We start from the raw sequence: 14,457 nt of genomic DNA, 5'->3' as shown, positions 1-14,457 counted from the left end.
CAGGTATTTTTTGTTGTTGTTAAAAAAAAGTTGTCCAGTTAAGTACTAATAGACGAGTAACATAGCACTGACGTATGTTGAGTTTAGCACTGCAATAGGTTAATCATCGGTCAATGGAACCCCAGTTTACACTAACTGCAGTTGAGCAATTAAAATGTTGGCTTCCAGTGTCTAGAGATTGACATGGGAAACTGCTGAGCCTATTAGCTCTTTCGGCAGCCTTTGCTACCATGGGTGTTTGTCACAACCAATGGACCTGGCAAGCTTTCTTGGCACTCCTTTTGAGGGCTTGCATTCCTTCCTGGCAGGAAGCTGGTGATAGTGAGAGGTTGCGGTTAATTACCCAAGGACCTTCCCTCTGGGCCAACCATTTATAGTTGCTGCTTGGTCCAAAGTTTTTAAGAGCAAATTTGTAGCTTATTGTCCACACCTTCAGCCACACGTCACTGTTATTAGAGAGTGGGTGTGGGATTTTCCTTTGCACACTAATGGCGGGTTGTGCCCAGACTGAGAAGAGTTGCTGTGGTCGCACCCCTAGGTACCCTTATGACTATCTATCCAGCAGATGTCAGAGTTATGAACATGTGGAAGGAGATAGCCCTTTCACAGCTTTTCTTGCTTTTCTTTTCTTTTTGTATGTAATGCCCAGTATTTCAGAATTCTCCTTTTGTGGGAGTACAGGAGACTAGAAGAGGAACTAAATGTTGAGTTATGGCAAACTTGGTTATTGTGATGAAATTTTGTCTGCAGCTAATGGGCAGAACTTTGACTTATTGTACCATTGTCTCTTGCTGCTCCACCTCTCTGAACTGAGCTGGCAGACTGACAGCTCACACAAGTCGGAAGTGGTGTCATGAAGCAGATGGCTCCCCACTCACGTCCACCATGGTGGTGGTACTAAGACTGGGCCGTCCCCTATTGTCAAAGTTTAAGCTGCTCCTGCAACTTCATATTTGGACTATTGCTATACTAGTTACCATATTTTTCCATGTATAAGGCGCACCCTATTTGGGGGACTCAATATTAAGAAAATGGGGGGGGGGGTTTGCACAGAATTGTTGAGCTTTGAGGGGGATTTCCCAGATTTGTTAAGCTTTTTTGGGGGGTGTCAAAAATCGCTCACACAAAGGGCCGACGCTTACACTCGCACGCATATCCAAATAAGCCTATCGTCAGCCTGCTTGACATAAGCAGCCGCCGATCGCAGTGCTGATTGCCGCAATAGCGCAGCAACACACTATTGGCACCAGCCCTTGCCACAGCAAACAAACACCCACCCTAGCACCACTACAAATCTCCTGCTCACGGCTGCACCCAATCTCCCCTCCCACCAATGCACCCAACTTTTTAACATACTTTTTCGGTAAAAAAATAAAACCATCTTATACAGAGAAAAAATGGTATATGAATAAATGTTGCACTTGTCATAGACTATCTGTTAGTTTTTGAGAAAGTACAGTGGTACCTCAGGTTACATACGCTTCAGGTTACATACGCTTCAGGTTACATACACTTCAGGTTACAGACTCCGCTAACCCAGAAATAGTGCTTCAGGTTAAGAACTTTGCTTCAGGATGAGAACAGAAATCGTGCTCCGAGGCCCTATTAGTTAAAGTGGTGCTTCAGGTTAAGAACAGTTTCAGGTTAAGTACGGACCTCTGGAATGAATTAAGTACTTAACCTGAGGTACCACCGTGAATTCAGGCATGAGAAGCTGCCTTATGCTGAATCAGACCACTGGTTCATCTAGCTCAGTATTGTCTACCTTGAGTAATAGAGGCATTCAAGGATTTCAGATGGGATCTCTCCTAGCCCTGATTGAAGATCCTGTGAATTGACCCTGGTGCTTCCTGAATGCAACTCAGGTGCTCTACCCATTCACTATGACCCTCTCCTATTGGCCTTCTAAATCAAAGGCATTGCTTTTCTCTTATTTCAAATGGCCAGCGTTAACTCTCAGCCATAATACTGTGACTATGTTGGACTAAACCGCTGTCTCTCTGCCATCCTAAGGGCTACTAAAAGAAAAGAAAAATAAATATTAAATTCCAGCACTATATTGCCTGGAGTAACTTCTGGAGTAACAAAATGCCACATGTTAGCTAAGTCTGAACCAAATTTCCCTCCCTGTGGGGTAGGAAAAACCCATAGCCTTTTTTTAAGGAAGGTTTTGGTTTACCATACTAAAGGAAGGGGCCAAGGATTTTTTTCCTCACTGGTTTTAAACTTAGAAAGAAGGGGGGAAAGTATTGCATAGGTGTAAGGCATGTCTCTGCTGCAAATGATCAGAAGAAGGCAGCGGAAGTGATTCGTTCATCACTGGTATTAGCATATGGTAATTACATTCTGGGTTTCTATGGGAAGCCTAAGATTGCAGTAAAGGTTTTATTGTAGCCATTCAACTCTCAACTTTTGGATGAATTTCACTCTTTGAAGGCTAAGCAGACTTTCAAAGACATTTTACAGATATCTAAAAAAAATTCACTCTGGATTGAAATAAATTGGCTCTTTTTATCATTTGAACATACCTTTGCATCTGCTTTTTATTATTTAGACCTTTTCTGGCCTTAAAACCCCCCTTAACTCAGTTTAGCAGTCTCCCTCCAAAAGAGTGTATTTTTGACACCACACAGAATAAAACTTGGAGACTGATAGTCTGTGATCAGATTCCATGCGACAGACGTGATCTGCTTCTACTTTATATTGCTATCAATTTATGGCTTTGTTCCTTAAATAGTTATGCTTCTTCCACATTGTAACAGATATATTGAATTATGTATGTTTGAGAGGTATTTCAAGGAATCTTAACTTTAATCATTATTCTTATCTTGTCTTAGGAACCCATAGTTTGGCAAGAAAAATAGCCTTTCAATATGGCAATTATTTTCTTATCAATTTCATATTTTCATATCCTTGTGTTTCACTGGCATACAGTACTTGACTTTACATTTTAGCTCTGCAGGAAATATTTTAAACATTATTATTACAAAGGGAGAAATCAAAAATCAAAGTGAATTCTTAGTACAATGCTGTGGTGCAGGAAGGTGCAATTGCTGTTAACAGCAGCCTGCATTATACTCTAGAACTAACTCACAGCTTGACAGAAAGTCCCTGCTGGGGAAGAAATGTAGGGGAACTGGCAAGAGTTTTACCACATTTGCTTCCTGCTGCTAATAAGCTTTAACCTGTTTCATTTTTATTATGCTTACTGTTTAGATATTTTGCTTCCAAAATTATTTCTGTAGCACTGAGAATACTTTAAAAGGATTGCAGCACGAAGGACCATTTTAATATGTAAGACTGTCAGCAAGGGAGATTATAGGCCGTAATGAGTAAGGTGGCTGCCTTCTGCTTATTGTGATTTCAAAGTTCAAGCACTGAACTCAAAAGATTAAGGATAGCGAGTAGCTAATACATACAGTTTGATGTACATTTTACTGCTCTGGAAACAGTATATTTACTTGTGTTCTTTCTACTAGTCTGATATATTTGCAGATTTTTAATTTTTTCTGTATGCGATATGTATGTATGCATTTAATTATATGAGTAAGTTTCCTGTGAGCTCTGTTGGTTAGAGCTTTGTGCTAATAAAGCCAAAGTTGCAGGTGTGATCCTTGTATGGTCCAGCTGCATATTCATGCATTGCCGGGGTTGGACTAGATGATCCTGCACCAGCCCTGGCACCACTACCATAACGTAAGTTATTGACCCTCGTACCTAGGGGAACGCCTCTCCCGGTATGCGCCATGGAGGACCTTAAGCTCCATAAATAGCAACACCCTAGAGGTCCCGGGCCCTAAGGAAGTCAGATTAGCCTCAACCAGAGCTCCGACCTGGTGGAACTCTCTGTCTCATGAGACCAGGGCCCTGCAGGATCTGATTTCTTTCCGCAGGGCCTGTAAGACAGAGTTGTTCCGCCTGGCCTTTGGCTTGGAATGAACTTGATCCCCTTCCCCTCTTTTCTTTTTCCTTTCTCCTTCTGTGATGGAACTCCTATTTGGGGACTTCCCTGGCTTTTATCTGGCCCACGTAGGACCAGTCTGGATAGTTGGCCTTGGTGAAGATTTGACGTTTTCATCCCCAAAAAGTTTTTGATGTGAGTTTTTACTGAAATGAGGCTGCATTTTAATGTTGTATTTTAATCTTGTTTTTAAGTTGTATTTTAATCAATTGTTTTTATACCTGGTGTTAGCGCCCTGAGCCCAGTCTTGGCTAGGGAGGGTGGGGTGTAAATAAAATTTATTTTATTTATTTTATTTTTTTATTTTTTTTAATTACCATAATGTAAGTGAACTTTAGGCCCAGTACCTTTAGGCCCCACTCTGTGCTCTCCAGGTGTTTTGGAATACAACGTCCACCGGCCCCAGCCTCTATTACAGTCAAACCTCGGTTGTCAAACGTAATCCGTTCCTCAACAGCCGAGGCGCAGCTTCTGATTGGTTGCAAGAGCCTCTTGCACTAAAGTTGAAGCTGCATCAGACATGTGGCTTCCGAAAAACTTTCGAAAACCGGAACATTTACTTCCAGGTTTTCGGAGTTCAGGAGCCAAAACGTTCAGAAATGGAGCCATTTGACAACCGAGGTTTGACTGTACTCAGAAATGGCCACTGCATAGCGGCTGTACGGTAATTTCCTGGTAGCAAGTTGTTCGTGTATGGTGGCAATGCAAATCCAGGAGTTTCCCCAATGTTTGTGCATTGAAAAAGTTTACAGTAGTATTCAGTACATATGAGGAGATGCTCATCTATTAAAAATTCTTGCTTCATAGAGTTAGCTGCCACTGGAAGCAATTTGAGGAAACTTAATAAGGCTGCCATTTTTTCTACGCTACCCGTCCTGAAACTTTCTTGGCAGCTAAAAGGCCAGAATTTACATTTGCTTACAATTATTTGATTGTTAAATAATTACTCCCATTACTTTTTTTTTTTTTTTTTGCACAGATTACCTGTCTGCTACTTTTGCTGTCCAAGGAAATGGAGATTCTTTGTCATTTGGTCTATTCTAAATTAAAGAAAATGAATACTGAATTGCTAGTTCTATAAAGAACGTGATGGGATCATGAAAGTGAAAGATAATGCTACCTTAAGGAGTTGCAGTTTTTCAAAAAAAAATCTTCAGTGGCAGTTTTGATTATGATAGTGACAGGATTAATGAGCCTATAAATTATACATTTGAAAGTTTCCTCACAGTGTCTGCATAACAAGAGTGCACTGGTTTAAGCTTCAGAACAAAGTATCCTTACCAACAATAGGTTTGTCACTTGCAAAGTAGAGATTCCACTAGGAAAACTGCAGAGGAAAAAGTCAAAGTCTTTTAGAAAAGAGAAAGAGAACTCGGCTTATTCACAGCTATATCAATGGACCATATAAATCCCTTGAGTGTTTCGGTTATTCCAGCGTATGAATCTGCCTGGTAGTCACATCTGCAAGCTTGTCTTGTAAGCATCCCGAAAGTACATTATCCTACCATTTCTGCAAATTATCTGCAATATATAGAATAACCGTTTGTGCCATTTGAAAACAGTTCCCCAGTTCAGTTGTTTTTGAAAGCAGGTGTCACGCTTTCCAAATGAAAAGGCAACTAAGTTTAAAACTCGCAATCCTGCCCTGACCTTTCAGAGCACTGCATTCGGTTTTTATTAGTTCCATTGATCACCTGATTAGAGGTTTCTTCTGTGTACAGCAGTCTATCTGAATAGCAGAAGCTGTAGGATTGGGCTCTTAAATTGCTTAGTGTTTTAGAAATAAAATCCATGAGATTGAAGCCGCCAGGTGTTTTTCTCATTCGGTCTGTTATATAAATTTGAGAGCAGATTTTCTATAATCTATCTTATTATGTAGGTAGTTATGCTGTTGTTTCCCATTTTCAAATAAGAAATACTGATTGCAAAGAGATAAACATTTCCTTGGGTCCTTAAGGAGCAGGTATTACATGAAACTGCTTGAATTCATTTTTGCAAGCTGCCAGATTTTGTTTCCATAAGGATTCTTCCTCTTTAAAAAAATGACATGGCTAAGTGTTATACATTGAGGTTGTTTGCTGAAACAAGACTATTGTATATCCGTGAGTAAAATTCTATGGTTGAGTTTAGCTGGTGGTGCAATTTGGACGTTTTCTTTTAAATAATTGAACATATTATCTAACATTTGCTGTGGAATTTCAAAGGATGAGACTACCATTATGTACAAGAGGAACAAGGACTGAAGAGCCATATAGCTGGAAAGCAGGAGGAAGGAGGCGGGGGATAATGGTTGGCTAAAAGCAGGGTTTGTCATGGGAACAGTCTTCCTGCACCAATTGTGTCATCCTAGCAAAGAAGCGACTACGAAAAAGAATCCAAGCTAGCATTTCACTGCTCTTCGCACTACTGTTACTTGAACTCGAGTCTACAGAAAGACTAAGCAGTTGAAAAATATAGCATAAACCTGTAAACTGGGGGAGGCTGGGTGATTCTTATCAGCACTAGGTTCTTGGCTCTGTTGCTGGTTTCCAAAATGGAAACATTCATCATCTGTAAATTAATACAAATACGTTGTGGCTTATTCAAGGAAAGGGCACAGGCGAATGGCACAGTGTTTTATTGAGAGCAGAGTTTTATTGATTGTGAGCAGCAGCTGCGGAACGAAGTCCTCAGCTTGCAGAGATCAATTGCACTCAGTTACAATTTGGAAAATAGGTACTAAGGGATCAGTTGGTGGAAGTGCTGATGGTACAAGAAGCTGCAGTTCCAATAAGATGAAGCAAAATAGTGTCCCAGCCACCTCTCATGTAATTTTTAGGATCTTCATGTAAAACGATGGTCATTAATGACAGGATGGTCATAAGTTCCAAGCGGATACAGTGGTACCTCGGGTTACAGATGTTTCAGGTTACAGACTCCGCTAACCCAGAAGTAGTACCTCGGGTTAAGAACTTGGCTTCAGGATGAGAACAGAAATCACGCAGCAGCGGCAGCGGGAGGCCCCATTAGCTAAAGTGGTACCTCAGGTTAAGAACAGTTTCAGGTTAAGAACGGAGCTCCAGAACGAATTAAGTTCTTAACCCAAGATACCACTGTATTAAAAAAAAAAAAGGAATTGCTTACTTAATACCAACCTGAATCTAATTTTGTAGGGTTGTTTATAAATCTGCCAGAGCACTGTTCATGCAGTTGCCAACTGTAGATAAGGCAGGATTTCTTTTGTCTTGCTCCTGGCTACCAGGCAGTGATCCAAAGGTTTAAAAGAGTTTGTGCATATACAGCTTGTACATGTAAATTCTGTCCAGATCTTTGGGTGAACCCGTGGAGGTCAGCAGCAGTGATGGTGGGTGTGATCCCACTCTTCCTCTCCAGGTGTTGATTAAGAACAGGAGTTTTATAGGCCATATTAAACCACTTGCTTGCATATCTCAAATTCAGACTCATTCCGAGTCTCAGAATCATAGAATCTTAAGAGTTGGAAGGAACCCAAGAGTCATCCACTCCAACCCCCTGCAGTGCAGGGGAGTATTAAAATAATGTTGACCTATATACTTTTTAATCTAAATTATATCATGCCTCTTCCCAGTTTACTGAAGTCTATTCATATATATCACCCTTTAGTCTAATGCTTGCAGAACCAGAAATGTTTTAAAACACCTGTGAAGATACTGCACAACTGAGGTTTTCACAGACCTCCAGGGAAAGGTTCTTTCGATTAACACCACCTGTGATCTTTTAAAGAACCAGCCCAAGTTCATATACTGGATATCAGGTGTATAGCCCCTGCCCTTTTTCGGTATTATTATCGTGACTGCTCCTGGCAGGTTGTAGCAATTCTGAATGAGTTTCTTTTCTTTATTTCTTGCAGATTAGCTTGTTCTTTCAATTGTATTGTGAAAACTTCAATGGAAGAAGAAAAAAGATACATATGAGCTAGTTAAGGAAGAATTTTATGTGTTGAGGCCTAAGGAAGCAGCTTGGATTGTGTCAAGCAGGCAAATGAAAATAATAATAATAATAATAATAATAATAATAATAATAATAATTTATAGTCGGCTATTCTGGGCGGCATCCAACTGAATATTAAAAACAATACAGCATCAGACATTAAAAACTTCCCTAAACAGGGCTGCCTTCAGTTGTCTTTTAAAAGTAAAATAGTTGTTTATTGCCTTGACATCTGCTGGGAAGGCATTCCACAGGGCAGGCGCCACTACCGAGAAGGCCCTCTGCCTGGTTCCCTGTAACCTCACTTCTCACAGCGAGGGAACCTCTAGAAAACTAGAGAAAGTAATGAGATCAGCCAACCACATTGTACATCAGACATAGCATCTGAATAGTGTTTCATGTAGTCGAGAATGTAATACATAATAATCTCCTACATGCCAGGGGATGATAATTCATGTTTTGGTCCCAAACAGAACATGAATCCATATAGCTCAGTCTACTCTGACTGGCAGCAGCTAAGGTCTTGAGAGGGAGTCCTTCTCAGCCCTCCTTGAGATGGTTTAAGTAGATATGCTGGGGTAGAAACTTCTATTGTGCTCTACCACTGAGCTCTGGCATCTCTCCCTAAGAAAGGGTTGTAACCTTCTCAACAGGTGAAGCTGGTAAAAGGCATTCCTGATCAGTGATGCAACCTTAATGCAGGTGTATTTGAGAGCATTTTTGGCCATTGGAATCCAATCAGGCCCAGTCAGCTATCATTTTCTCTGTACTTGCCTTTTTAAGTCCAGAGACCACTGGACCAGGGTGAGAATGGCAGGAGGTGGGTGTGGTCACTGCACCCATGCACATCACAATTGCAATCTTTGAACAATGTATTCATTGTCATTACATTTGCATTGAAGAAAAAGGGGCAGGATTCAAATTCTGCAAAATGCACAGGCAATATCATGAGAACATGAGCACCCATCCCTGTCCTTTCAAGAGCATCATTATGTACATCTGTCAGGCTTGGTACTCATGCCACCAACATTGGTAGCACTTGCAGTGTTTCTTGAATTACATAATTCTAAGGCATGGTTTGGATGATTTCTGTGTTGAGAGAGACCAAAATACTCAGTAATAAAATAATCTAACAGGCTATAATTGGAAACGGTTTCTCAAACATTTCTCTGTTCTGCAAAACTAGCCTCTCTGTTTTTAAAAAACAAGTTGGAGGCCATTTGACTAAGAGTTTCTGCAGCACTGGTGGGGGCGAATTAAATTCCTGGAAGCTCCATCACACAAATCCATACTTTAAAGGTTGAGGCCTCCGTAAAATGTGCGCTTACATGAATATGTGGGCGCATGGTGCACGGTCTTTCACTTGCAATGATGATCATTTGTTTGAGTTTGAAATTGTACTTTTGCCTTGGCCTAATTCCTGTGTATTTCTTTCCATATTCTAAATGGCAGTTGAAGGCAAGCAGAAATACAAAGTAATTGATTTAACAACCTAAGACAAGTACAAGAAAGTCAGAAAGTTTTGTCTCAATGCTTGACTTGACCCGAGACAGCTTTTTAAGACTTATTTTCTAAACAGTACCTCAGCACCTTGGGCCAACCAAGTGGCCTTTAAGCCTGAATGAGCATGACTTTTTTTCTCTACCATAAAGCTCCAGTATTCATCTTTTCAAACTGTTCTGCAGTACTGGAAGCAGAATTATATTGACAAGGTTAGAATTCATCTCCTGGAGGGAGAATTCTGTGCTACTGTTAAGTGCTAATATAACATTTATGTGTTGGTACCTTAATAACAGCCCCAGCTTACCTAATGAAACTACTGAAAGCAAACAGTACTACTACTCAGCGAGATTTTATTATGACTGAAGTGACTGCAATTTGAGGCAAATTATCCCTATTTTTGTTCCCATATCAAACACAGACATGCTAAAGAAATTGCTACAAGTTTTGGTGTGGAATTAGACTTCACTATCGTTAATCTAGATGTAAGTGCATTTTTCATGTAAACAGCTCACGAGGGTCAAGCAGCAGAGACTTTGCTGTGGAGGAAAAATGCTTGTCAATAACTTTGTGAGTGAATTTTGAAATAAAGTGTCTGCAACCTGTCATTATTCCTTCCTCTCGAAGTCAAGAGTGAGTGGATGAAAATTGAGCATGTGAATTGAAAGCAGAGTGAGTGTTATGGCCTTATCGACCCCAGGTAAAATTACTGTTTTAACTTGTAATTATTTTTCCATTCAGGGGTCAGACAATGGGCCGTATTTACTATTCTGAACTGCAATGTAAGCAAATTGGTATATCAAAAAGTTGCTACCAGTACATGGACAGGCAAAAGGAAGCCTCAGTTTTTAATATTAACATTGCTTAGCATGTGGTTTCTCTCAAGAAATGCAAAAGAAAGTAAAAGGTAGGAATATAAAAGTTTTTTAAAAAAATTGAAGGAGAACAAGATATATGTGTAAATAAATTCAACCTACCCCTACAGACAGGGCAGCCTCTCATCACTGTGGCAACAGAGGCTGCAAGGCCTTCCTGCTCCTTTGGCTTACAAGAAACTTAGATCCCCAGCAAGCCAACACTCACCCTCCACCCCCGCCATAGCCCCTGTGGCTTCCTGCAGCGCATCTCAACATGTGGCCACCAGGCTGGATGAATTATGGGCATTGTGTGAATGAGTTTGTTTTTGTACTCTCAAATCAGGGACCAGCGCACAGTCCATCATTATTACTCAAGGTTGCAGTGAGTTCTCCAGGCATGTTGGCAGAGGATTCATCAGCCTTGGAGCCTGCTTTGTCTGGGGAAGGAGCTCAGACATCTTGGGACTGGGCAAGATGCCAAGCACTTTCTCTGTGGGGGCAGGCGGAGCATTTAAAAAATAATAAAAAATCTAGAGCTTTTAAATACTCAGAGTAGTCTTGTCACATGGCAAGGGTGGCTGCTCACAAGTAACCAGGCAGGACTCCGACCTGTCTTTTACAGGTTTTATTTAGGTGCAAACTATTTACAGTGTAGAACCCCAAAGTTCATGTCTGACTCAATCGCTAGCAGAATCCAGGAGTGCCTGTTTCCTGGACCTCCTCCAGCATAAAAGCCTCATTACGCCCAGCCTTTTCCTTACCTCTATGCGCTTTAGACTTCTGCGCAGGGTGGGCGACAGAGAGGGCGTGCTTCCCTCCTGGCAGGCTTTGCCAGAAGTGGTGCTGAGGCTCCCACAAGCATCCTCTGGTCCTTTCACTTCTTCCCCACTGGAGGTGGGGTTTTCCTCATCACCGGACAAGGAACTGCTTCGCAAGATTTTCGGAGGCTCCCTGTAGCACAACTGCCCCTCTGTTTCCCGCCCCTGTTCTGATGGCAGTTCCCTGACAGGTCTCTTTTAATTTCTAGGCAGAAGATGAAGACATGAATAACGATGTGCCTGCCGCATATGGAGAACTGGCTGTGATAGTGGTACCTTCCCTTCCCAGAGCTGCCGCTATTGAATGGCATGTCATTGCAGCAGTAGATGAGCAACAGCAAAGGCAGAAGGTTGTGCTACTGAGGTCACTTGAGAACTTCCAAATTGAATGTGAAGCTGTGCAGTCCTGTCCATCTTGTAGTGCAGCTATTTCCGTGTCCTTAAACCCGACTTCACCATCAACATCTACAATCAGCTTAGACAGTGTCCTGCATGACGTGGTGGAAATGTTTAAGCAAGCAGTAGAGAAGCTGTCAGAAGATGGTGACACAACTCCTTTGGGTTTTAGAACTTTCTACCGAAAGAATATCATTGATATGGAGGCACTAGAAGGAGGTAAGTTTCTGACTTGTCTACATACATATTTGTAGTCGTCTCAAAAAAATACCAATTTCCAGAGTGGTAGCCCTGTTTGCCTGTTGCAACAAAAATAACAAACAGGTTTGTGGCATCTTAAAGACCTAATCAATTTAGTCTCTCTGGCCAATTTAACCAAAGCTTTCATGGGCTAAAGCCCGTTTTGTCAGATGTACAGAGAGAAATCTGTATGTGTACTGAATGGCAATTAGATGAAGAAGTACAATAATATAATAACTGAGCTAGAACTTAAATGCATAGTCTATAGGCCTAGCAACATTTTACAGCAGCAGATTGGTAGTATTTTACACAGAGATGACTGTGTAAAAAAATACCTGTAGCTTGTAGCATGACAAGAAATGCATAGTATTAAATTTCTTCATTGGTTGTTTGATGCTGAAGTCTTCTGTTGAAGTTCTGTTGTTCAAGTATGGAAACCTTCATGTCAGTAACAGAGTAATCTGGTAAATTGAACTGCTGGTTTCTGAGTATTGCCATTTCTGATGCAATAATATTGTGCCTAAAACCACTCCAGTGTGTCATCAAGAATCTACAGCCCATCTGATGAAGATAGTTTCCTTCAATATATCTCAGGTGGGGAACCAATAATGGGCCAGTACCCACATAAAAATCAGATTGGACAAAAATTGGACAAATCTGACACCAGAAGTTTATTCACCATAAATCTTGTTGCCTGTGGCTTGCTCATACTTCTGACCTTTTCTCATGGAATATTGAAAAGTGAAAGATCCATCAGATCAGGTCATCATTTGTGCCAAGGCATAATGGCTTAGCTCCAGAAACAGGCTCAGCCAAACATCACATTTAAAGTGGGCTTTTGGAAACGTTTATTTAGAGTGTTTCAAATACTTGGTTATTTAATCACAGATTTATTTTGGATTTTGGCTAAAATACAATATGTAGAAAAGAAAGAAATCGGACCCATTTTGTGGTTTTAGACTTTTGATGATAGTACAGAAATCTTGCTCATTAAATTGGAAGAAGCTGCCCAAGGACTTCAGTGATGATTCCACCCTAAGACTGTACCCTAAACAGCTTCGGCCTATTTTACCCAAAGGAGTATCTCCACCACCATCGTTCTGCCCAGACACTGAGGTCCAACGCCGAGGGCCTTCTGGCGGGTCCCTCACTGCAAGAAGTGAGGTTGCAGGAAACCAGGCAGAGGGCCTTCTCGGTAGTGGTGCCCGCCCTGTGGAACACCCTCCCATCAGATGTCAAAGAAATAAATAACTCTCTATCTAACTTTTAGAAGACATCTGAAGGCAGCCCTGTTTAGGGAAGCTTTTAATATTTGATGAATTATTGTATTTTAAGATTTTGTTGGGAGCCGCCCAGAGTGGCTGGGGAATCCCAGCCAGATGGGCGGGGTATAAATTATTATTGTTATTATTATTATTATTATTTGTATAGTTATCAGACATGTGTCAAGAAAGAACAGTTGCCATGTCATTGTAGCCCCCCCCCCCAATCTTTGGTTTCAGAGGATAAAGGTAGCAGGAGGGCTACCAGAAGATAAGATCAGCAAACCACAATAAACTCTAATGTCCATACAATACTTCATGTATGTGTATGCAACAGTTAACTGGATCAGGATCACTGCTTGTAATAAACTTTAGTGGCAGTTAGAGAAAATTACTACTAAACACATGAAAGGGTGAGACTTATCATCATGCATAGTGACCTAATGAGTAGAAATTGTGTTAGAGAAAGGAGACAAGTTCTGTGTGAAGAATTTGCTTCCACAGATATAATCCTTTAAAATTGGTAGTAGCTCAGAATATAATGGAGAGTTTCTTATCCCATGACATGAAAAAAATGGTGTGTTCTTTCTTGTGGAGAGAGAGGATGAGCATGTAGGAACAAGTATTTTGGGCAGAATAACCATGATCTTCATAATGCTATCATTCATAAGACATTAGCTGGACACTGGAAAATTCTTCCCATTAATTCCCCTGCTTGAATGTGTGATAGCAGGTTTGAGAAACCCACAAAGTGGTCCAGCATGGATCCACCACTTGGATCTGTTGCTGTAGAAAGAATCCTCTTACACCTATATGCCAGGGCTGCAAAATAGCTGCAGATCTCATTTTATTCTTACAAAAGCTAGCAGAGTTTTGTCATTGTCTTTGTGAGTAGAGATCAGGCTTCCATTGGTGACTCACATATGCGCAAACATTTTTAAAAAGATATTTGCAAAACTCAACTGATCCATATTAATTAGCTGACATAAATGTTAGCCCTCAAAGATTGTACTGTCCTATTTTTTTAAACCTAACCTGCAGCACTATTCAAAGGAAATTCAAGTTGACATTGCTTAATAGATTTAAAATATAAAAATAGAAAGCGATAAAAGTGTGGCATAGAATAAGCACAGCTAATGCACGAAGCAAGGAATGAACATATAGCCTGACAGAATATTATTTATTGTGCAGTGCTTTGTTTAAGAGCTGATAGAACATGCATCTAGCTTGCAAATTGTGTTATCATCTTTTCTCTTGCAAATCCCAAATGTTTCAAGAGATGTATAATGGTTCTGATAATAAGCTATATAGTTTTTTCTTACATTTGACAAAAGGTTTTCTTTTTAAAAATGCAAGTATACAAGGAAGAAAGATTAGTTTGCAGTAGTTCTAAGGGTATGAATAGGTAAACTTGATCCTGTAAATTTGTTCTATCTGGGGCAGCTAAATTTTGTTTATTTAAAACATTTATTATT

The 14,457-nt window shown here is 40.5% G+C and overlaps 1 protein-coding gene across 4 annotated transcripts in view; it reads left to right on the top strand.

Annotated features, from left to right (window-relative positions):
* DPH6 (diphthamine biosynthesis 6) overlaps positions 1–14,457 on the top strand; it is a 233,211-nt gene that overhangs the window by 171,171 nt on the left and 47,583 nt on the right. For 3 of the 4 annotated variants that reach the window (XR_014527169.1, XM_083507550.1, XM_083507549.1), the window contains one exon: positions 11,294–11,699. The exons of the other annotated variant lie outside the window; for it this stretch is intronic. Coding sequence is in view for 2 of the 3 variants with exons in the window: in XM_083507550.1 (XP_083363676.1) it covers positions 11,294–11,699 (406 nt within the window). In the remaining variant the exon portion in view is untranslated. The remainder of the gene's footprint in view (positions 1–11,293; positions 11,700–14,457) is intronic. 4 annotated transcript variants of the gene reach the window in all.

The sequence above is a fragment of the Podarcis liolepis genome (assembly GCF_965112155.1).
Source record: "Podarcis liolepis genome assembly, chromosome: 1".
Classification (NCBI taxonomy): domain Eukaryota; kingdom Metazoa; phylum Chordata; class Lepidosauria; order Squamata; family Lacertidae; genus Podarcis; species Podarcis liolepis.
Note: the sequence above shows the minus strand (reverse complement) of the source record. Positions and strands in the feature narration are given on the sequence as shown.